Genomic DNA, 25,377 nt, shown 5'->3' with positions numbered 1-25,377 from the left:
CTGCACATTTCCACACATTAACCCTCAGGCACGCCATTTGCTTAGATTACAAAAAAAAACACTTTAGAGCCCGGATTTTGGATATTTGGATTTGGATAACACAAATTGCTCGACTATACGAGTATTTACCGATTTTTACAAACTTTTTATTGCTTTTGCGGCCAAAGAACGCGGAGCTAAGAAAAACGCGCGGAAACCGGACGAAAAAAAAACTTGAACTGAAAGCGAGATGCGTAGGCGGCTTAGTGCTCTCTCATTTCATGCTCTCCTCTTGTCGCTCTTTCTATTTGCTCGCTCGCGATGAAATTATGCAAGGTGCTTCGGCCACGCAACGCCATCGCTTTTCGGGTGTTATCGTAAAATAAGACACGAAGTAGATCGAGTCGACCACCTTGCATGTTTCATCATGCGCTTATGTATGTATGGACAGTTGAAATTGTTTCTGCTACTCGTCTTCGTCCCTCTCTTACTGAGAATGAGCGTCAGAGCGAGTTGGAGTAAGAGAGTGACACGTACAGAGATTTAAGTGCAGCCATGAAGAAATTAAACAAGGACCACTTTTGTCTTTTGCAAATGTACATATGTATGTGTGTGTGAGTATCTCTTTCTCCTTTCCTCTTCTAAGCTTTGCCAGCGAGTGCTTTTGAAGGCAAAAGCAAAAACCTAAAGCAAAAACTGCAACAAAGAAAACACTTTGACTGTCCTTTCCGTGCCCAAAAACGTGTCCTTGTTAGGACCCTGTCACTCCATGAAGAAGATCATTTAGTTGTAATAACGTTAATATAGGAAATATAGGAATAGAAATTAAATTTGGAAAATTCTAATAAATTTCTAAACGAATCTGATCTGCAAAAACAAAGCATAATCACAATACCAGAATAATGTATATATTTGAAAGATATGTTGGTTATTAATTATGTCATTCCTATAGGTTATAGATAAAGATATGTTATATATATGTATGTATAGATATTTACAATTTGGGGGCAATGGCAATGCGTTTGTATTCCATATCAAACTCGACGTAGAGGGGGCCCAGGAAGACATCCCCCAGCACCCAGAGCCCGGTCAGATCATTGCCTCCGTCCGACAGACTGGTGAAACCGGAGACGCAGGTGCCATCGTAATTGAGGATATAGCTGGAGGCTGGCAGGGTGAAGTCCCTGCGTCCAATGTTGAAGGTCAGGGCCGGCAGGGAGGACACCTTGTCGCAGGAGATGGTATAGACGCCATCCCTCTTGTCGGCTGCCGTGATGCCAAATCTTTGGTTGATGGCCGCCAGCGTGGCAGACGGAACGACAATCAGCGAGGTGCCAGCATCGATGATGGCCTCACAGTTGGAGCAGAGATCGGAGTCAGTGTCCAGGCTGATGCTGCCGACGGTGATCTGCCAGTATCCGACTTGGGAGAGCGGCACGTAGGTCAGGCAGCCGCTGTAGAGCGTGGGATCGCTGCCGCCGAGCAGCAGCTGGCCCCCATTGCTCGGCTCAGAGGCGTTCCGGTTGAGGATAAGCGAGAACAGCGGCGCCTCGATGAGTCCTTGTTCAAAAAGATTCAGCAGAGGTGGGTTCACATCTCCAATGGAGATGCTGCGGAAACCCAGACCGAAAATCCCATCAAAGTTGGACCGATTGAAGACGCTCTCCGGCATCGAAGTGATTTCGGCAAAGGTCTGATTCTTGACCGTCAGTCCGGCAATCTTCAGCCTGTCCGTGGACAGAAATCCCTCCAAGATGACTGCCTCCTCCCTGGTGGCGTACTCGATCTGGAAGGCGCTGCCATTGGCCGCATACGTCTTGGACCGACTCGAGTTGTAGCGATTGTGCTGCAGGCACACCTTCTGGGTGCACTTGACAGAGGGAACCCAAAGGTTGGCCGAGGCCGTGTCGAAGAGCACCTGAAACTGCTGGCTGCCAATCGTCACCTGGCCGTAGTACTCCGTGTTGTAGGAATTCGTGAGCGTCTCTGTGGGTATACTCGATGACGAGGACGAGGACGCTGTGAACATTGTGGTCTCCGCCTGGGCCGTTGCCAGCCTTGGCTTACTTCTGATCATCTTATTTTGGTGTCCCAAATTCCGCAGGATCTTCCGCTGATCCGTGTCTCTTTGCAGACCCACCCGGTGGATCTTTCGGCGAGAGCTTTTCGCCTCCGCGCTGGCCACCAGCAGCGCCAACAGCAGAAAGGTTATTCCCAGTCCGACCTTCTTTAGCGGCTGCATTATTCTGTGGCTGCTGCTGCTGCTGCTCTGGCCCTAAATCGTTGGCGGGGTCACGTATTTATAGAGCCACGTCGAGAAGTGCCGAAAATTCCAGTGTTATCTCTTTGGGGTGGTATTCGGGTGAAGGATAAGAGGCTGCCAGGTGGCCGGAAATGGTTCAAGCGATGGAACAGTTTTTCTTGTTTATTAAAAGTTGTTTTTGGAATGTTTAGTTAGATTTTTTTTATTTTGCCGATACACTTTTAAGCCAAATTGAGCACAAAAACGTTTCGAATTCCATCTATCTCTAATTTCTTGTCACTGATTTATAAAATGTCAGCCGTCACGTTTATTCCTATCCATCGTAGCCATCAAATTATACAATAAATTCGTTAATATTTAAATATTCGTTATATTTTTAAATATACGATTTTTGGTTGTAGCGCCGTCTACCGCCTTAATCTGGTACCAAAGCACCCCTATTGACATTAATTGAAACTGAAATGCACCGTACTGTTCTCTGGGAACACTCAAATAGTACCAAGAGCGTACACTGTTTGTATGTGGCGCCAGTGTGCAAACATTTGAATTCAAAATTTGGCGGTAAATTACTTGTGGTCAAATTGTTGCATCTTGCTCAATTAGTAACTTCTGAACGAATACAGATATTTTCATAAAACAAACTGTGTTTAAAAGAAAAAAGTTTCAGCATTCAGTTTGCATATAGAACATAGTGCTCTGACGTCTAACAGCTTTACAAAACGTTGTCAAAGTTGTACTCTGCTGACGGTGCAAAGGCTCGGGGTTGGTCCGGCGCCATCCTATTGATCCTGGTCGAGAGGATCCTCAATGAAAGGAATGGGGAATATCTCCTTGATTAACTCCTCTATGCGGATTGGCGAGCTTCTCGAGTGTCAGCCACAGACCCTTTGCAATCTGGGGGTCCGGTCCTTGAAGTCTAGATTGTACAGACCATCCTTCAAGAATTCAGAGATGGCAACATCCATACCATCTTTGATCGGGAGTGGGGATGGGGAGTATGACTTTGGAGATTTCATCAATTGGGGACTCCTAATATCTCCTTACCTCTCCTCACTTCGGTGATCAGGATGGGACCTCCTGGCTTGGGTGAAGCCACCCCAATCACCGGCGAATATCTTGCCAATAAATAATACTTTATTCCAAATGAATTACAATCACCATTACGCTTCCCCCTCATCCCCTTATCCCCCCATCCACCAATGAAAAAGTCATTCCATCGATACAACTCCTTGGCCAAAACAAAAAACTTCCCAAACCCTTTTGTTGGCTTTCAAGTTTTTGTGACCTAAGCCAAAAGGGGGGGCGAGTCGATTCCTTTTTCCTGAATGCAAACGAAAGTGATTGCAAAAGTTTCTTGGCCTCTCCGACCACGCCTCATTTAGCCGCACCGAAAATATGCCAAGTTTTATTTGCTAATTGCAGTACAGTGAAGCTCCTCCAGGAGTGCGGAAGGGGAAGAGGAAGCAGCGCCTGCCCGCAAGCTGAGAAAAACTTCAATTCCAATTGAAGTTGCACCCCATTCCGAATTTATCCTCCAGCAACCTCCTCCCTAACCTTTCCTCAGAGCCAAAACCGCCGTTGGCTGTGACAACGTTTACAGAAAATGGCTAGAAAAAAGTCAGGAAGAGTGATTAGACGGGGTTCCGACTGAAGGATGACCTCAGTTTTAGTTTATTTACTGTGTAAAAAGTATTTTAGATACCAAATGAGGGTGATGTACCCAAAAAACTGTCTTAAAATTATAGGAAAATGCTATCTTATACGGGAAACCATTTGCAGCAGTATTTTGCACCACGATTGGACTTTGGATACAGCTTTGAGTGTGTATCCGTGGCGATAAGCCGTTCAGCGCATAACAATGGGGACATTCCTTGTTATTAGCACAAATCAGCACTTTCGGATGAGCGGAATATTCAATATTAAGCTCGTACACGAGTGAGAGACGAAGAAAAGAAGCGGATATTGCATATATCCTTTAGGATAGACCTTACAGACTACATTATCTTGCCCATTGGATACCATACACCCCTTTTCAATACTCGAATACCCTATACGAATAGCCGCCTGGAGCGGTTCCCTTTTGGTTTCGGTTTGGGGGCAAAGTTGACTGCGGCAGCGAACGTTTTTCCGCAAATTTCTTTGTAAGTTTTTCCGCCCCGAGTGTGTGTCGAAGTGTGGGGGTGGTGGTGTGTGATGGTGGTGGTGGGGGGCGGCGTCCAATGTTGTAATTGAATTTGCGTCAAGTTCTATTAAGTGGCGTAAACTTTTGGCCTCTGGAATTGAACTTGGCTCTCACCGCATGTGCATTTTTCATATGTTTATCGCACATAGCGCGGGTCCCGATGTATTTCTCTTTCTTTCCTTGCCTTCTGTTTGACATGTTCGGGGAAAAAAGTGAAAAGAAAAGAAAGAAAGGAAGGAAAGAACCCCAGATAAGTCTGTGTGGGCTGTCAGGCACAGGGCAGGCCACATATGTGAGGTTATCAATGAAGCATTAAATTGTTTCTGGCATTTTAGAGTCTGTCAGTGGCGCAATCGTTGAGAGCAATCATGGGGCAGGCCCCACCCCCCACCCCCCACCACACTTCCGACGAATCCAAATCTTCTGAAAATCAAAACGAGCCGAGTCCATCATCATCATTATAATCAGCTAGGAGTGACTGCCCCCCGAAAAGCTAATTTCGTATGCAGGACCTCACCGTCCACTCAAAGTTGGACTCCACTTATCCTTTTTGGTGGCTTAATTTAGCATATCAAATTTATGCATTTCATCTCTGCCCAGCAAATGCATTAAATTGCTAATGTTTGGGCATCTATTTTAAAAAGTTCTGCCCGTCCACCCAAGGAACAATGGATGGGGGGTCTGGGGGGATACCGTTCCGCAATCGGGGTCACAGCTGCCGTCTTGATGCGTGGTTCCACATCAAATATTAAGATTGTTTGGGACAGCTGGTGACAACTCTGTCGCAGACTTTTTTATATGCCTCCCTCTTGAACTTTTATCGCTTCACACCCTCTTGGCCAGGGCTCAGAGACGTGACACGTGAATCACACACCAAAATTATTTTTTTTAGAGAAATTTGTACCTACTTAAAGGGTGCCCTTGAAGCCTTAGATGAATAGAATGAATAGAATTCTTCATTAGTTCTAGTTCCCTTCAGTAGAACCCTTTTCCCTAGCACCTTGTTGGCCAATTAATTTTGTTTTCCATTCACTTCGAGCCATGTTTATCCACAATATTTGGCCCTAACGAATACAATAACTCGCAGGCCTCAAACGATATGATGTGGCCACAAATGTAGGCAAATAAAAGCCAGGGGACACAGCGCCATTCGATTCTGATTTCCATTTGAAGAGCAGAGAAATGCAACAGCTGCTGTTCCCATAACAAGGATCGTTTTCAAATATTGTATATATTGTGGCATTTTTTATTGCATATTTACTTTTTAACCGATAAAAGAAATATTTATTAACTGAGAGAGTGAAACGTTGTCTTGACTTTGGGTTGGTTGTCCGCAAAAGGAGGCAGGAAAGGGGAGTCGGAGCTGGAGCCGGACAAGGATTTAGATTTCAGCATGTTTGCACTGAAGTCCAGTTTCGGACAGGACAATTGATGGACAAACATATTAGATGTACACATGTGTGCAGCACACACACCGAACACACCAGACACTAGACACGGACACAGACACAGACACAGAGAACGATAGTTCAGTTAACTAAAACATATACCCACACGACAGTTATTTGCTTTTATGGCAGACTGAGCCTGTCTGCCCCCTCCCCGGGCCGGACAGGCTCTGTCCTGTGTACGTCAGTTGGTTGAACAGTTTATCCTGCATATAAACTTCAACAACACAACACAACATGCTCCATGCTCCATGGTCCATGCTCCACACACACACACACTCACACACACACGCTCAGATATCCCTCTACAACTATTTCCGCTTACTGCTAAACAAATCCCAGCCAGCAAAACACTGGACGCACAACGTTACGTATACGCAATATTGGCATTTGGCATATTATGGGAGTTTCGTCATTGAATTGACGGATTGAAGAGGAAATAGATGTGGGCAAATGGAGAGTGCTTTATTTCGGGACGGGGTCCAGGCATCAAACACAAGCAAATGTCTTTAACCCAGTCCCCATTAAATATTCTGACAAGTTGATAAATTGTTATACAGATATGTACATACATATATGGATTACCATTGGGTGAATCATTTAATTGGATTGAGAAACAGGAGATGGGTCAGGGATTGAATAGAATGGGATTCCATGCCTTGATGGATGGGAGTTTACATTGGTTTGTGGTAGCGTAATGTTTTCTCTATTAATCTATTCCAAAACAGTTGTTTGGAAAGTTAATTTAAAGTAGGGGCAGCTTTCCCCCTAATCATCACTTTCTTAAATGGCACTAGAGCTTTTAAAAGCTCTCAACTTCTTCCTGGAATGGGAATCCCAAGAGGTCTATTAGAACAGTTACAAATAATGGCTTTCAAGTTTGTTCAACTTCAACTATTTGGGTCAATTTAATGTCAGCATTGAAGAAAACTTTGAAAATTACCTAAATTTCTCGTGGTCCATTCGGCACTGGCACTGCCACGCCTCCGCAATAAAATGGAACTGCCGCAAAGTCCAATTGAAAATTCTCTAGAGTGAAATAACTCAGGAAATGATGCTGACGCCTCCTCCTAACCAGAAATGGAAATGCCACAAGAAAATCTCAGAACACATGTTCCGCTGGAGGTCGGTTTAAGGGGAGACTGCCACGCCTCCCTACAAGGGAAGGGGAGGGTCTCATCTATTAAGGTTTGACATTAGCATGAAAAACGCATTTTTCTTCGAGCGCAAACAATGAAGAAAAGTCTGGGAGTGTGCCAGGAAAGAGGGGGGCGGCCATGGGGGGAAAAATGTTTTAAATAACTTTTTGGGCAAAAAGTTTACGCTGCTATAAAGGTGACAAAGGCCTTTCAATTCCCAGCATTCGATATCGCCTCTGATTGAATCAAATTGTTAAGAATTATTTCTTCCTTCCATCCCAAAAAACGACATACGAAAGACGAAAAAGTAAAGACCGGAGAGCGGAGAAAAGTTGTGTTTTCCTTTTGGCATATTTATGCAATTGAATTGTTTACACAGAAATAACGATTCCGAAGGGTTCAAAAGGTTCAGAGTTCAGAAGTTATCGGTGTGTGTGCGAGTGAAACTTTTTCCATTGGCAGCTTAAAAGCTTTCCCAGACTTCATCATCAATTTCGCGGCATTTGCAAACATCCAAGGGAGACGGCTCCACGACATTGATGAATCTGTGGAATCGGTGGAATCGGCGGCAGCATGATTCGAGTGACAAATTGAGACATCCGAGGGCAGAATCACTCTGTCGGGGTTATCATGGATTGACAGTCAGCTGATAATGGAAACCGCTTTAACGGAATCAACATATAATTCCGGAAGATCGAGGAAATGCCGAGCTGTGATTCGAGAGCTGAAACCTTTGACAGAAGTTTCTGTACGAAGTCTCCGAGATTATTACTTTTCACCTTGCATAACACGCCTTTCAACAAGCACATCGAGCCGAGCTCATCCGAAAGTGCTGATTAGTGCTATGTACCGACATCGTGTGGAGCAACAGAAACAGAGCTAAAAACTTTCACAGAAGTTTCTGTAAGACTATAAGTTCTGACCGATACTAGTAGCCCATCCCCAAGGGCCTAAAGCTCTGTAGTTTGTTTCCTCGGACACCTTATTCATACACAAGCATACAGAATGCTTAGAACGGAGGTGCAATCTTATACCAAGTCTAAACAGTTTTCCCTAAAGGTGACTTCTTTGGCAGTACATTCATTCCCAATGTTAATAATTCAACAATTTGCGCAAGTTTCAAAAAGAATAATAACTAAAAGTTACGAATAAAACATGTGAAGGGCCAACTATAGCAAAGAACCCGACTGAATGATGCCCTGTAAATGGATTTTTAGACAAAAGATTTATCATATTTTTCATCACCGATTGATATATATACATATAGCATTTTAACGATCTGAAGAAACAGACAGAAAGACATAATCAATATTTCATAGAAATAACTCAATCAACTTTCGGTCTGTTAAATATTTATGTACAAAAGGACAAATAAAATATGCCCAACTTTTGAGCGAACTCAAAAAAAGTGATTCAAGACAACCACAACAAACCGACAGTCTATATAAGATACTCGTTCTATGCATTCGACATATTCGAGACAGAACTCCGGCCAAGATGTTGAGCAAGTTGTTTCCGCGTATCAAAGCCAAGCCGTTGACGGAGAGGATTCAGTCCCGCGATGCCTTTGTCTACTTGGATCGAGTACAGAAGCTCTGGGGCTGGAGAGCCACCGAGGATGAGCGATGGATGGTACTCTATAATATCTGGGCCTTTATCTGGAACGTTCTGCTGCTCGTCCTGCTGCCGTTGTCGATGTCCATGGAGTATGTGCAGAGGTTCAAAAACTTCTCGCCGGGAGAGTTTTTTGGCTCCCTGGAGATCTGCGTGGACATGTATGGCTGTTCCCTGAAGTGCGTCTACACCATGTTCGGTTACAAGAGATTTCAGGCAGCCAGGAAGCTGCTGGATCGCCTGGACCTGCGCTGCACCAGCGACGAGGACCGTGCCAGTGTGCACCGCTCCGTGGCTCTGGCGAACCGGTGCTATGTGACATACCACATCCTATACTCGGGATTTGTGGTCATTAATTGGACGGGCTACCTCCTGTTGGGCAGCCACGCCTGGCGGATGTACCTCCCTGGGCTGGACTCTGAGCGGAACTTTCTGGTGACCAGTTTCTTCGAGTTGCTGCTGATGAGCGGCGTTGTTACCATGAACCAGTGCACCGACGTCTCTCCTCTGGCGCACATGATAATGGCTCGCTGCCACATGGGTCTGCTCAAGGATCGCTTGACCAAACTACACTCGGACCCCAGAAAAGACGAGGAGGAGCACCAGGAGGATCTGAATAGATGCATCCATGACCACTGCGTGATACTGGAGTAAGGTCTTCGCCTTATCTGCTTTATAGGTACGGTCATTATATGGTCTTCCCTTAGCTATGTGAATCTTCTCCGCCCCGTCTACTCGGTCACCATTTTCGTGCAGTTCCTGTTGATTGGTCTGGTTCTGGGCCTGTCCATGATCCATATCATGTTCTTTTCCAACTTCTGGACAGGCATCGGCACCATGTGCTTCATTTTTGATGTCTGCCTGGAAACCTTTCCCTTCTGCTACCTGTGTAACATCATCATCGAGGACTGCCGTGAGCTATCGGAGAGCCTGTTTCAATCGGACTGGTTAGGGGCCAGTCGCAAATACAAGTCCACGTTGGTCTACTTTCTGCACAATCTCCAGAAACCGATTATCCTAACAGCGGGTGGCGTGTTTCCCATCTGCATGCAGACGAATCTATCGGTAAGAACTCTTCGGATACTCTGTATATAACCTCTATATAACCTCTCGATTCTTTGTAGATGGTAAAGCTGGCCTTTTCCGTGGTCACCGTTATAAAACAATTCAATCTGGCGGAGAAGTTTCAGTAAGCGACTGACACCCAAGGTTGCAGTGTTATATATATTCAAATATGTATAAAAATCTCGTGTAACGGTGTTTGTGTTCAAACGGCAGAATGAGCATTTACATTCCGCTCATCCAAAAGTGATGATTAGGGCTATCAATTCATGCTTCCAACGACATCGCTCGGAGCAACACAAACTAGAACTTTCAAATTAATAGATAATAAAGATAATTCATATATGTATAAAGATTTGGTCCTGTTTGGTATTCACTGATAATATTCTTACATTTAATGTATTCAATTCCGAAGGAGTTCAGAGCTCTGATGGCTGATTAAAATAAATGTGTCTGCTGCCTGCAGATAAGCAACAATCAAAGCTTAAGCCACAGACTTGCACAGAGATACAGTCGCAATCCTCATGGCCCCCCTTTCGCTCTCAGGCCAAGAACAAAGCCATAAGTGATGCCAAAACTTTGCCATGTCTCAGCATGATAGAAAGTTTTGGCCAGAAACTCTCTTTTGGCCCATTGACAAAAGTTGACATATGCAAAAAAAAAAGAAAGGAGGAAAAGGAGAAAAAAAAGAAACGTATACAAATTATCAGCACATTTATCTGGGGGATGTATGGTGGGTGGTTGGGGGAGTAGAAAGACGAATATGAATTCTGGAATGAAAAGTTTTGATTTATTTTTAAGCGCAAAGTTTTTGGGGCTGTCACAGGGAATTTTGACATGGGTTTTGCACCACAGAAATGGAATGAAATCGAAGCAGAAAATGCTAAATCAAATGGGGACTGGGACATCCCCTTCCACAGAGTCCGTCCCCCCAAGGAGCCAAACGAAGCCAATAGAAGGAAGAGTCAGAAAGAGGGGGGATACTCGCATTTGTTGCTGCTCGTTTAACTTGAACTTTTCCTTTCCCTTGGCCTCCTGCCGTGGATTAAGCCGGCTTAAGGCCTATTAACGGTTTCAAGTGACAAAGTTGCCTTCTGTTTTAATTGCGAGCAGCTGCAATGTTGAGTGCAATCGAGCTGAAAATGAGTAGGGATATACAGGGCTTTGTGCTTGAGGCCTCCCCACTCTAAAGATATTCTCAGAATCCATTCTAAAACGTGATTACTACTGCCCTAACCATCTCTGGACCTTGCGGAAACCCTTGGTTATGGAATGGGAAATACGGGTATGATTTTCTCCATTAAGAAGTGTGGAATGGGAGATGCAAAAGGGAAAATTATGTGTAAAGGGGGGAAGCAGTCACGACAGTTTGGAATAAGCTTTATTACAATATTATTTGAGAAGTAGCGGACCTCAAAAGCCATTTCCGGCAGTATTTTGAATTATTGAATTGAAAATGGGAATAGACTTGAGGAACAGGTTTGAACCTGGATCCGTGTTGATGAGCAAGCAATTCTCACTTTATAGCACCAATCAGCACTTTCGAATGAGCGGAATATTCAATATTTGCTTGTGAGAGGGAATATTGGTGGAAATTGTAACACTCCCGATCTCCTCTCTCTCTCTTTCTTTCTAGCAACAACAAAAAAGTATTCAATGAGAGACCTAAAGCATTTTTCGCCAGCTGAAAAATCTATTTTTAACCAGCCTCTTTACCATTCTACCTTCCAGTCCCGTCCCCCCTCACACTTTTTGTACAGGCAAATTTAAGCGCAATTTAATTTCCCATTTGTTAATGACAAAAACAAAACTCCCTAAAAACTAACAACAAAAGCAGCAGCAGGAGTGGAGCAAAAGGGAGTGCACAAAAAAAAAACTAAATGAAATTTCACACATTCGCTAAATGAGAAGAAACGAGAGAGGGAGGGGAGGGAGCACGGACCGAGAGAGTGTCTGCAGTGTCACTTGAAGTGTTGCAGTCGCCGCCGCTGACAGCGAGGGCTATACCCTGCGGAAGGGTATGATTGGTTCAGGCAGATGTTTGCCAAGCACTAAATGTGTACAAAAGTAGTGGCATATGTAGTATGGATAAAGTACTTGTCGGATATTGAGATAGTAACATCATTCTATTTTGTTATTCAATAAATAGTAGTCGAAACGATACATGGTTCGATATTGTTTAGATTCAATGTTGCTGAGAGCATAGTCTGTGAGCGAGAGCGCGTCTCTGATGAGCATGGCGCAAGTTTTGTTGTTGTGGAAAAGAAGAAGGAAAGAAGAGTGAGAAGGAAAAGATCACATGAGAAGAGAGGGTACAGAAACAAAGCCGACGTAACGCTTGCGATGAGAACGATGCCCATGAAAGGGTATCCATGTCTCGACCCCAGAGCAAAACTTTCTTTCTTGCTTTTTTTCGCACGACTGGCAGAGGAGGAACTCGAAGAAGTAGGAGTAAAAGCAGGAGTAGGAGTAGCAGCAAAGGAGACGCTGAGAGGAGAGGAGGGGAGAGCAGAGCCCGCTAAGACAGTTGGACAATAAACACATGTTTCAGTTTGTAATACGCGGGGCCGTAAAGTTGCCTCGCCTCGTCCCTCGCCCCCTCGCCCCTCGCTCGGTGTGTAATGCCGCGGCAGCCGAAAAGTATCTTTACAGTTGCTTCTTCTCCATTTGCCCTGTGTGTTTGGGCGAACACATGCCCTTTTTATTTTATTTCATGTTTTGAGTGTGTGCGAAATTTTGCACGCACTCCCCTCCCCTCCCCACCCCTCCTTCTCAGGGCAACACCTCTTCAGGGTTTTGTTTTGGTGTTTTCTTTTTTGCAGAGTGGAGATTACCTTTGACAATGGGGAACATGTGGTACTTATCGGGCATTTGTCCCATTGTTTGGGCGGGATAATGGGGATATGGATAGGTAAGCCATTCGAAATGGAGCGGAGTTGAATGGTGTCAGTGTCACAACAAATAATCGATTTCCATGGGCTTCGACTTATAGAAATCGAAGGAAAACCTAAAAACCAATCAGCTGTTCACAGCTGCTCTAGATATCCAGTGTATCCTGCATGAGCAGAATAGTAGCACCCTCCAATGATCGCCCTGGCTGAGACCCAAGCACACAGTCCCTCCCTCCCTCTCTCCCTCCTTCTGGTAGTAGTACGTGTATTTTTAGTGCGCACTGTAAGTAGTTTCGTCTGTGCCTTGAATGTGTCTTGTCTGCATTTCGCCTGTGTCTGTGGGCCATAAACTCCTCTGGCTAATTATGGCCACTAATGAGCTTGAAATGGCACTTACCAGAAACAACAACAGCAGCAGCAGAAGCAGAAGCAACGACAAAATACACATGTACCCGTTACGGAGTACCCGTATATGTATGTATTTATGTATGAGTATTTAGACATTTGAATGCCCCACAATCATAGAATAAACATACGCTTCTCTTTTCTTCCCTTCTCGGGGCAGACGCTGCGACTTTCATTAATTTATGAGCGGCAGCAAGTGCGAAAATTTAAACACTAATTCAAATTAAAGTGCCCAAAGCCAAATGGAGATGGAACTTTAACAAATGCAACAATTGCCGTTCTGCTAAATTAGCGACATATTTATGAAGGCATTACTGTGAAGAAGGGGAATACCATACACTGTATGAATGGGACTCCTGAGAGAAGGGGTTGCTTCTGCAGACGATTTCGAGGGACCTTTATTAAGGGGGCATTCGTGTTTACTCGACGCCAGTAAATGTATTCGCGTTTCTGGGTATTCATATATTTTCAGAAATAATACTGTGGCACTTATTAATATCGAAATACGGCACTACACTGCAAATTTTGAATGCATCCTCCAAGATGGTATGCATTTGGTTCTTGACAAGTAGATGGTCATCTAAGCAGATGGTTCTCTCCGGGACAGATGAAAGCATCCTATACAATCAGCATATAGAGATAAAGCAGCTCTCAAAGTATATACAATAGGAAGATCCGGATAGCTGGTCGGTCAAGTCGATATTTGAACTCAAAATCTGATTAAACCCTCGAGATCCAAGGCCAATCGGTCATTGAAGAGCATAACTTCTTGTACCACCTGTGCTGCATAGATATTATTGTAATCAGCTTTCTGACACTCCAAAAGCAAGAGTCTAGCCTGGAGATTATCACGTATTATAGTAGCCCATCCGCCAAGTCTATGCGCATACATATCTCCAGCCACCCAGCCCTCAAAGTAGTATCAATTTCTCTCCTCTTCTCCTGTTTGTAACCAACATAGAAAGTAGCCATTCCATTATCTATAAATACGAGTATTCAATCATTTGTTCGTATAGAAAATCAGACTTGTTCACCAAAAATAAGAAATTTCAAAGACCAACACACAATTCTCGATTATATTTTCTATCGTTTAGTTACAAAAATTGTGAATACGTTAAGGAGAGGCAACGATGGCCCATAAAAAGAGAATATCTGAGAAAAATCGCATCCATACGGACCTGGACAAGTTGGGATCACCTCTCTTTGAGGATGCCATATCCTTCCAGAGCCGCTTGGTCTCGGCATTTGCCATGGCTCCTCTAGAGAAGTCTGAATCTTACACCCCGAACCGCACATTTTTGCAGACCTTTGAGAGACTGAGAGAAGCAGCCCCGAAGCAACCCTTTCCCGAGAAAACCTCTGTAAATCGATTACAAAAGAGGTCCCGTACCGTCTCGCCTCCCAAAGGTAGGTCGAAGGTGAATCCACTGCCCTCGAGAGTGCAGCCCAAGCCTGGATTAGATATTCTCCAATCCGGCGGCACCTCCTCGACGCTCTATAGATTACAGCCGGTCCCGCCAGTGTCGCTGACATCTTCGACAACAAAGCCTGTGCCGGTATCGTCTATTGCAGATGGGCGGAAGAGGAACGTTCAGCAACACCATAAGCAAAACGAGTCGTCCGACGAGGAGGGGCCGGAGGAGCGCTTCTACCGAGGGATGTACATGCTGTACCGGACAGCCCACCAGCGGATATCAGCGTACATCTTGAAGAAGAAACAAGAAATGTCGGAAAAACGCAGATTTAAGCGCTAGAAGGGGATTCCAACGTAGAAGTTAATAATTTGTACTACTACAAGATAAACATATCGTAATCTTAACTTTATTATTTAGTATCTACAAAATCCTTTCAAATTTGCCGCTCATTCGAAAGTGCTGATTGGTGCTACTGGCAAAGGGTTCGCCGGGTCAGCTAGTCCCGAAGAAATCGTTGAATAGGAAAGACTGCTCTGCTGTCTGAAAAGGTGTACCTATGGACCCTTTTATCCATTATCCATAGATTTAGTTACGTGTAGCTTTTTTCGTTAACAGTATTACATTCCAATTAGCTTGCTTCATGGAGAATGGACTGCATTTAAAGATAGGCCCTCTCCTAGCCACAGTCTCCCACAATCCATTGAGTTGTCTGGTTCTGTCGGCCCTTTTCTGGCTGGCTGTCTATCTGTCGTGTTTCCTTCTTTGTGGCCCTGTGCGTATCGAGTCTGTTATTGCTGGTTATTAAAATATACCCCAAACAAGAAGATATCGAATGGCCGAATGGTTCAGGGCTGGAGTTACTGCTCCGCTCTCCTCCGTCTGACTCTGACTCCTGCCCCTTGCCACTGTTGCATTGTAAATTTTAATTATTTCCTACAAATGATGATTAAATTGGCCGCAGGCGGGCAGGCAGCCAGATATTAAATCAATAAATACGGAATACGAAAATGCATGAATGTGGGAGCCTGCATCCATTCCATCCACTAGGCGTCTGTCCCTGTGCTTGTGCGTTGCACACTGGACTGCGTTTAAATGGCAATATGTAAGAGCCGAGGAGCCGAGGAGCCACCGAGACACTGATGACAGTTTACCGGTTTACAGTTCATTATATTGCATAAATTGACTTTATATCGGTCCGCACTATGCACTTTATTAATAAACTACTCGTCGTGCAGCAGCGGCAGCAACAACAGAAACAGAAATGAAAACGAAAATTAAAATTAAAATGCCAACAATTTACTGCCATCTGAAAATGAAATGTGCAAAATGGCAATACCTGAAGCCAAAAAGCCCCAGCTCCAAAATGAACAAAAAGTCAACAGGTAAAAGGAGAGATTGAAACAAAAACAATTGGAAAATGTGCCGACCAACGAGTGCCATATGCCGTATATCGGAGAATCCTTATATACAAATATCTACCAGATTAAATTGAACTTTTGCTTTGTTGAATTGTTTATTTGTCTTGAATATTTTCATAAGATATTGCCAACAATATTGCTGAGCCTTTTTTGGGTTTTCCCTACAATGATTATTCGACTTTACACTTTACTCACTTTACATATGTATGTATGTATCCCTCTTTTAATCCCGCACACTCTGACACACAGAAGAACAAAACGGCTCTCTTAATTTTTAGTTTGAAAGGGAAAAGACGATAAGCAATAGCGAATTCCAAATGTCAATAATCACAAGATGCCATTTTGCAAGGTGGTCTGCTAGCTCTCTTTCGAGTCTACGGAGAGCGCTGTCGTACCGATCAAAATAGGATCCGAAAAGAGAGCGCGCGTTGCGGCAGCGGACCACCTTGCACAGTGTCGTCATGAGCGAGCAAATAGGAAGAGCAGCAAAAGGAGAGCATGGAATGAGAGAGTCCAAAGCTGCCTACGTGACTCGCTCTCAGTTCAATTTTTGGTCAGTTTTTGAACGCGTGGTTTATCTTAGCTCCGCGTTCTTTTGCCGAAAAAAGCGGTACAAGTGGTGAGAAAAACTCGGAGAATATATGTAGTTGCGCAATTTAATCAGTGAAAAATATCAAAAATCCTGGCTCTCAAGTGTTGCGTGTCGTTAAAATGTAGAAATAATTGTGTTATACACACATACATTTGTATATTTACTATATTCATTAAACATACTTTTATTTTGTAGTGTCCAAAAAGCAAGCGAAATTGCCAGAAGAGCACGCTTTCCTGAAAAATTTTCGTTCGATGACGAGGTCTTGACTTGACCTTCGTTCGCCATGGCGTACGTGCCAAATGCGCATCTATCGCTCTCTCTTTCTAACCCTGGAGGAGAACTAAGCGCAGAAAAGAAGATCAAAAAGGAATGAGATAGAGCGATTCGAATAAGGTATGTATGTATGTAACGCTCTCTTGTATTCTGCGTGTTGAAAATGGGGAAAGGGGTGACAAATGATGCGAAAAATGGGGATTTCTAAGGAAATCTCAACACAGAGATAAGAGCGCTTTACATACATGTGTATGTATGTACATATCACTCAAACAGGAGTCAAAAACCGTTTTCAGCGAGCGCTGTTCTATTGAGCGAAATAAGAACGGAGTGAATCGACTTGCATTACGTCATAACGAGCGAGCCGGAAGAAAGAGCAGCAAAAGGGAGATCATGAAATCAGAGAGTAAAAGCCGCCTACGTGACTCGCTCTCAGTTCAAGTTTTGGTCAGTTTTCGAACGCGTGGTTTATTCTTAGCTCCGCGTTCTTTTGCCGTAAAAAGCAGTACAAGTGGTAGTAAAAATCGGAAAATTAGGAAAATATAATTGCGCAAATTGTGTTGGTGTATTGCAGTGTGAAATATCAAAAATCCTGGCTCTTCTGTTTTTTCAATTTAATAAAATGTGCGGTTAATACATACATACATATGTATGTACATATGTACATAGAAGTATTTGGAAGTGAGTGCATGCGTATATTTAATACACACATGTGTGGATATATTTTTTAATGTGCTAGAATGAAGCGAAATACATATGTAACTAGAGGAAAATTTTTCATTTGATGACGCGGTCTTGCCTTACGTTCAAAATGGCGTACGCGCCAAAGCAAAGCTATCACTATCTCTTTCTGGCACTGGAGGAGAACTAGACGCAGACAAGAAGCAGATCAAAAAGGAACACGAGAGAGCGCTCTCAATTAGGTATGAAGCTCTCTCTCTCTTAGGTTGCGTGTGCTCTTATTGGAAAACAGTGCTGGCAAATGGGGAAAAAGGTTATAAATGTGGCGAAAAAACTGAAACTTGAAACAAAATTAAGAGAGCGCCGCGGCGGTTGTTCTCTTTTCCTTGCCATAGTTGCCAAACGTTTGGAAATGAGAATAAAGACGGGGTTGGCAAAATGAATGTATTAAAAATGACCAAAGACAATAGAATAATTTTTTTCTTACCATTTACGTCAGCATGAATATACTTTTACTCTAAAATAACCATTTCCAAATGCAGTTTTCTATTTTTAGTATGGGCCTGGTAGCACACAGATGGAACTCTTTTGCGAAAAAAACCATTCTTTTTACAGGTTTATTCAGATAACGTATTCAGGCTCATTCGATGATTGGTTAAGTGTTCAGGCGTCTTAGGGATAAAATCCCGTATGTACTTTGGTAAGAAAAAAATCTCGCTATATCCTTCGATAAATCATCGAGAAATCTTGTTATGCCCCGTATAAGATATATCCCACAGAAATCCCCTCATCTATCAGCATTATTCTAAACCAATAAAAAGTCTCGATTCGAAGTATGAACAATTGGATGTACTTAGCATAGAATAACAATTTAACAAGTATTACTGGACCAGCACATAAATGGCTACTTGAAGGACACCCCTAGACATACCCATACCCATCCCCATCTCCGTGGAAAATCTGTGCAGTCCCAGCCCCCGTTCGAGTCTTTTGTTCAGGTGACGAAATGCGACTTCAAACTACGTGATCTGCCTGCCAAAAGGCTCCCAGAAATGAGGGCGCAAACTTTCCGAGACGATAAAGTGTAAAAAAAGGAGAGAAAGGAAGAAACGATGGCTCCACAAATCCCAAAAAAGGCACAGAGGGGCTGCGGGGTGGCGCACATTAAGGGGAAAGTAGCGCCGCCATGGGCGGGCAATCCCCATGTGGATGGAGCGGCTGTCATTTTGGGCCAAAACCCCGCTGCCAGACAAACACAATGCCCAGGCAGAAGGTAGTAAATGCAATCAATACGCGCAGACGGCACATAACAGGTATTATGTATTATGTATAATGCATGATGTGGCCCCCCACCCCCCTGTCAGTCCCGGTCCAGGTCCAGGCTCCTATGGAGAGTGCCGTGAAAAATCAACGTCGGGCGTAATCTATTAAATTATCCTAATTTCATCACGCACCAAATCCCTTTAGCCATGAGCCTTCGTCCTTTGCGCCTTTGCGCTCTTTCGCGTCGGGGTTTCGTCTGGAAAACAATAAAAATTTGCATAATATCGGTATAATATTTTAGCATTATATGTGCACTCCCCACAGCCACCCTCCCACGCCCCAAAGGTGCCGAAGTGTCGAGTATTATGGACAGAAAAGATATTTCTTTCATACATTTTTTGTGGATCCTTTCTTTTTTTTTGGTTTGATTACGTGTCTGAGGAGGGGGTAACACATGTTCTCGGTTTTTTTTTTGGTGGCTGGGCACTGAGGACATTTCGTTTTCGCTCCGACTTTTCCTCGGTTTTCTTTTGAAAAATCCCCTCTAATTACTTGTCTAATTACTGGGATTTTTCCCGACTGGCAAAGTAGCTGCAATTTGTTTCGCCGAAATCTCATTTTAAAAATAGCCAAAGCCAAAAAAAAAGACAAAAAATAGCGAAATGCTAAAATGCCAAGCAGCTGAAATGTTAATGTAGATAAATACATTCCGGGCGGAAAAAAAAACTGGGCGAAAAGTTGAAATAGATTAATGGCCGAAGAATGAACTGGCAAGAATTGCGTTTCTTTTTTTTTTGTGATTTTTTTTTTGCCTTAGATGTATATTTTTGTTGGTAACATTTCTTACCTTCTAATGTTAACAATTTTCAACCAAAAAGCTGAGACTTAAAAGCGAATACTCATCGTCGAGTTTCTCTTAGAAAAAACACAGAACACAAGATGAGCAATAGGGCGATATTTGGATCTAACTACCGAAAAATTTTGTCTTAAGATTTGAGTACCTTTTGGAGGAATAATCTACCAGTATGTAAATATTTTTGTAGATATTGTAAGCAGCAGAAGAAGAACATCTCATCACCATCTAAGAATACAAAGAAGGCTACCATTCAGGACTTTGAAAAGCAGATCCAAGAGTGTCTGCACTATAAAGAGCCCAAGCGCGACCAGGGTAAAGCTTGTTAAGGCCGGAACCTCAGGAGAAGCGAGACACGCCTTCCGACACAACCAACCGAGAGGCTCTCACGCATGACGCGCAATACCCAAAAAGGTAAAATATTCCTTAACTTTAAACACCATAATCATAATTTGTGAATACATCTATTGGGTTATACAGATCACAGATCACAACAATCCCTTCTCTCTTCGTTCCTTTCAATCGAATCTTTTACTCCAAAAAGCTACCCAAATCCTCTCTCTTTGTTGCCTTTTTATCATATCTCATTTTGCCCACTCGAAATAATTTTCTAATCAATAATCCTCCAACTTCTGGCGGCTCCAACTATTCGGAGATTAAGAAATCTTGGCAATTTCTGATTGTTCTGTTTGTCATGGCATAAATCTGGAAAAAATGGTCGAGTCTACATGGGCGATAAGCTGGGATATTTGTCTTGGCCAAGGACTGGCTCTTGGCTGGCGCTCAAATAGCCTGGCCATAATTTATCATAACTAACTCCGGAGGCGATGCTCATTTGTCAACCGAAGCAAGCCCCCAAGTACAATGAACTCCAAATTGCAGACAAAAGCCAAAAGAATATTCTCGTACTTCTAGGCAAATCCCGGAATGGCCGGGCCACGGCATATGTGAAGCTATTTGCGGTTGAGCTTTGATGAACCAAATGCTGGACAGATTCAAGCGTAAAATGAAAGGAAATTGAAATGCGAACAAATTGAATTGAGGACTGACTGGCCGCCCGAGGGCCAAAAAAGGAGGTCTGTCTGTCTTCTGCTTCGTTTAACTTGCCCCCAAAATATGCAACAACTTTCGCCATCGACGCGGCACTCAATGAGAGTGCAATCAAATATTCAAGACGTTCGTTCAAGAACTTCCCGACTTCCCGACTTCTCGACTTCTGTGCCACGCCACAAAATGCATAATTAAAATCCATTAAATGAATTTCCAGTCTCTCTCTTCTAGCTTTTTTTCTGTGGCGGAACTTTTCATTAATGAATCAAAATGAAAAAAGTTTCCGGCGCTCCTCCAACACTATTTCCTTGGACCATTAATTTCCCATTTTGACATTTATACAATCGTTGGCCCCAAAATGCAAATTTCATTTTGACCATCATGAATGCCAAAGTGCAAAATTCAATCAATTTGAGCCATTTACCTTTAGCCAGCCGTCAATCGAGTGCCCGCAATCCACAATCCCAAATCCCAAATCCCAGTGTGTGTGCCCGAATGAGTGTCCTGGGGATTTGTGTTTCTGACACACGGCCAGGCCAGGACACACACACACACATGAGAGTGCTACCCGAATCCTAGAAACCATTGAAAAATATTCGGCATGGCAGGTAAATCATCCATCCATTGGCACAAGAGTTTTTCCCCAATTAATACACACCGAACGGGCCGGGAGGGGGGGCGGCAGGGCAGCCCCATTGGCTTTTGATTTTGATTTGGATTTGAGCGTTGGAATTTTCCATCAAATGCATTTCGTTTGTGCGGATTTTCTACGAGTATTTGCCGAAAATGGATTTATTCACAAAATATTACATGGCCCACGCAATGGCATTCGGACTCTGGCTTGAATGCTTTTGCTTCTGCTTTGCTGCTGATAAATACGACTATTTACACAGATTACATTTAATTTTAAACGTGTTTGTTTAAACGGTTTAAGGCGGAAATTTTATATGCATTTTAAATGTATTTTAATGATAACTTCGCATCCATTTCTCTCCTCATTTCCTTCTTGAAACCCCCATAAATAAATACGAAATTCGAAATGCAAATTAAGCTTGATAATCCCCAACGTCTACGAGTCCACGGGCCTGGTCTGGAGCATTTCTAATTTATTGGCATTTAATTGCCAAAGGATTTGAAGCAAAATATTAGCGGTTCTGGCCATTCTGGTCCAGCGAGCATGAAATTGTGTGCAGTGGCCCCCCATTCGCTGTGGCACTGGCACGGCTCTCCTCCTGGCATTATAATGGACCCTCGCTCGACCAATGCGATTATATTAATTAATTTGCTATCGATTGCAGTATTAGCGTCTCCACTGTCTTGGCCTCCACTAAGGGGAAGAGGTCCTCATTGTTCGAAGGGGCTTGCTCTCTGGATCTGCAAGGGTTTATCAAAATATTAAATCAGTTCAAGTTCATCCAGGAGTTGTATTTACTTTTCAATGATTTGTGATCCTTGGGGAGTGGCAGTAAGGAGTCTGTTTTGAGCGGTTAAATATGGACTTATGCCATGAGAGAGATTCAGAGAATTTTATAGGTTTATTAGCTTAGTTTTATGAGGCATTAAATCATTGGAAAACATATTAGAAGAAGCTAAAAGACGACAGTTCCGAAAGAGAGATTTCTGCAAACATTTCGACTATAGAAACCTCTTCTTTTTAGCACTGAATTTTCTTTGAAAACAGCACAAATTAATCAAAAATTTCCTCCGATAAAAATAGGAAAACTACAAGCGCCTTTCCAGACACATTTTCTGTAAGAAATATTCTTTTAAAAACTCCTGCATAATCTCTCGATTGCCCTGAGGTATTCCCTTATTCGCTACGACTTTCGTTTTTGGATTATTCTTCAGATTTGGACTTGGAGTTGAGTTGCGGCAGATGTTCTGTAAAATGCTAATAATTGCCTTAATTGCGTTGATATCCAAATATTTGCATTCCGAATGCATTTGAACTTTTCGAGTGCCTCTGTCGCTGTCTCTGGCTCTGCCTCTGACTCTGGCGGTGGATGTGGCATCTTCTAATTCTGATGCGGAATCTGATTATGTTTGCATTTGCATTTGTGCATTCGCTGTTCTTCCGCTACAGATTGATTCACTGCACTCTCGCCTCCCAGTTCCCGGTTCTCGGTTGTCGGTTTCTGTGGCCTCAAGTGGACCGACGATGATGCGGCTGATGCAGATGATGACTTCTTGAAATGTTTGTTTTAATAAATGCCCAAGTAAATTGTGCATTTTATGCTGCAAATGAGGCCTGCGACTAGACCGTCGTTTGATGTTTGCGCTGTTCGAACTTTAATGAGAATTTTACTTTTTTTTTTTTTGGAGCTTATCATTCGGGAATGGCTGGGGGTGGGCATGTGGCCCGCTTTTAAAGTCAAAAACCCCCACTGCTCCCCTGTGGAACGTGTGTTTACTCAGCTGTGACTTAATTTCATTTTGCATTTCCTCCTCCGAGTGCAGGGCACCAGAGCCAGCCATTGGGGATTAATGCCGCTGACGTCTGGCAATCTCAAATGATGTCTGTCAAGGACTCTCGGGCGATGATAATGTGCTTTGGCACAAACTTTTAACTCCCCAGCCTCCCCAGCCACCAGCATAAGCTTTGCCCCCAAAACTTTTATGACTAGACAGTTTTTTGGGGAGTCTCCATCCAACCATCCATCCATCCATCCATCCTCCCTCCTGATATACTCTCCTTTTTGTTAGGGGGGGGTGTAGGGGGGCTCGTCAATATGCTAATAATGTAAACTCATGTGGCCGGAAATTGTTTAGCTATAAACTTTGTTTATGGCTTGCCGAACTTCAAATTGGGATGACAGATCCCCCAGCATCTACTCCTAAATGTCCTTAATATTTAACTAGAAGCATATGTGCGGCATTTGTTTGTTAAGTGAGTGACGTCGAGACGGGAACACACCATTTGGGTGCTTGTCTCGGGGAAAGTGAGTGTCGGTCGTCAGGCATCAGGCGAGTGCTTATCACTTAGGAGTTTGTTTGCCAAGGCGTCTTATCAACTGTGCCGCAAAAGTTGTCTGCCTAAGTCGATTGCTAGGCATTAATGGGGATGCTTGTTGGTTGCAGTATCCAAAAGCTGCTCCATAGAGTTACAGCAAAATGCATGCGTTTTGTGCATATATTAATCCGCAATCTCCTTGAATTTTGCAGCCACTTGTCTTGAGAGTTGGGAACGACATAGACAGAAAGAGTGGAACCACGACGACTACTGCTTTCTTTTTTTTCCCTTTTCACCAAATACTCTATTTTATTCGAATTTTTAAATATTTTTTTGCTACATCTGTTCCTCTGTCTCTCTCGCACTTCTCACGCCAACACCAGCCGTTACATATCGTTCCCATCCGCCAGGGGGCGCACACTGGACGAGGAAGAGTGGGTGTGAGAGCGAGGGGAGAGAGAGGGAGAGTAAGCGCTTGGAAGAGAGAGCGTTGAAACTTCACATCCACTTGTTCATTCCGGCTGTAATATTAATCCGATCTGAACCAGATTGGGCAATCTGATAGATACGGTCATTCTCTATGATTCTACGCTTTTAGTTTTCTCTTATCTTCCATTTGGAAAGCTCTTTCGGAACCCAACCAAAACGAATTAAATACAGAACTATTTTCTATTTTAGCAAAAAAAATAAATAAATTCCTGTAAATTCCCAGATAAACCCCAGTAAAATCCCCCCTGATTCCTCCAACCTTTTATATATTTTTTGTTTCACATTTTTCCAACATTATTTATGATCCTCAAATCCCTTCAACCATTTTCACCTGCCATCAAACCTTAATCCCTTTTGGCACAACGCAAAAAGTTTCAAATCAATTAATTTTATTTTTTTGTCAACAGCCACAACAAAAATTAATGATATCTGCAGGAAAAGAAAAACTTTGCCAAGAAATACCAAAGCCCAAGATTATGGCCAAAGGTGGGGATCAACTTTTGGGTGCAATTCCAGCCAAATTCTTGTTTATATTTTCGCATCTATCAAAGTGTTTTTTTCTGGTTTTTTTTTTTGTTCTTTTTTTCCACAATTTATTCATGTCGCCGGGCACTTTGCATACCGACATCTATGCCAATCCCAAGGCCCATGTGGGAGTACAACTCCATTAGTTCTACTGAGATGTTTGTTTGTTGTTTTCATTAGCCATTCATTTTCCTTTGCCAGTCAAGTTTTTCACATATTTCTGGGACTTTTTTTCGGTGGGAGTATCCCTAAGGAGGAGGGTATTGGTGTTTTGCAGATAAGTTTTTGATGAAAAGGGAACCAAGACAATTCTCTTTAGATTTGAGAACCTTAAGGCCTTTTCCTACCAGAAAACCATCAAACCCATCTTCTCCCAAAGGAAGAAACCCTCTCTAAGGGTATTTAAGCTTCGGCTGTGCCAAAATACCTTTCCTTTCGGGGTTCTTGTTGTTTTGCTATTTATTTAGGCGACGGAAATTTGATACTTTTAAGGATTTGGCGAGTTTGACATGCGTAACGCCATTAAATTTATCAATTGCTCAACTCTCTCTCTCTCCCTCCCTCTCCCACTCCTTCTCCCTGCGGCACGCTGTCACCTTTTGTGGCTGCCACTGCTCTTATTATTTTTTATTTGCCATTACAGAATTTACAACTTTTTTCAATCAGCGCTCGCGAAGAAACCTTCGCCCATTCGCGACGAGACGAAGAGCGACGCGTGCCACTCGATTTTGATTATTTAAGGGCAAAAACAACTTGAGGATTTTATTTTCTTGTTGGCAATATAGTGGCAATTTATCATTCATTAGGTGGTTGAAGTGGAACTTGGCTTTGGCTGGAGATGGAGAAGGGGATGAGTCTTTTGCCAAACGGAAACTTGCTCAA

At 43.2% G+C, this 25,377-nt stretch overlaps 2 protein-coding genes and 1 long non-coding RNA gene across 3 annotated transcripts; 2 read left to right on the top strand and 1 right to left on the bottom strand.

Moving 5' to 3' along the window:
- Positions 1–865: 865 nt before the first annotated feature.
- LOC4817634 (cathepsin E) lies at positions 866–2,240 on the bottom strand. Its single transcript, XM_001356993.4, has one exon. The coding sequence runs from the start codon at positions 2,219–2,221 to the stop codon at positions 974–976; it is 1,248 nt and encodes a 415-aa protein (XP_001357029.2). The 5' UTR covers positions 2,222–2,240; the 3' UTR covers positions 866–973.
- Positions 2,241–7,877: 5,637 nt separating this feature from the next.
- On the top strand, positions 7,878–9,895 carry LOC4817633 (odorant receptor 22a-like). The gene is made up of 3 exons (XM_002132867.3): positions 7,878–9,275; positions 9,333–9,690; positions 9,750–9,895. Exons 1-3 carry the CDS (start codon positions 8,509–8,511, stop codon positions 9,816–9,818), a joined length of 1,194 nt encoding a protein of 397 aa, XP_002132903.2. The 5' UTR covers positions 7,878–8,508; the 3' UTR covers positions 9,819–9,895.
- A 6,684-nt stretch (positions 9,896–16,579) lies between these two features.
- On the top strand, positions 16,580–19,791 carry LOC117183965 (uncharacterized). The gene is made up of 2 exons (XR_004469104.1): positions 16,580–16,804; positions 19,672–19,791. It is a non-coding gene; the product is annotated as an uncharacterized lncRNA (long non-coding RNA).
- Positions 19,792–25,377: the final 5,586 nt, after the last annotated feature.

This window comes from Drosophila pseudoobscura, chromosome 4 (assembly GCF_009870125.1).
Source record: "Drosophila pseudoobscura strain MV-25-SWS-2005 chromosome 4, UCI_Dpse_MV25, whole genome shotgun sequence".
Taxonomy (NCBI): domain Eukaryota; kingdom Metazoa; phylum Arthropoda; class Insecta; order Diptera; family Drosophilidae; genus Drosophila; species Drosophila pseudoobscura.
Note: the sequence above shows the minus strand (reverse complement) of the source record. Positions and strands in the feature narration are given on the sequence as shown.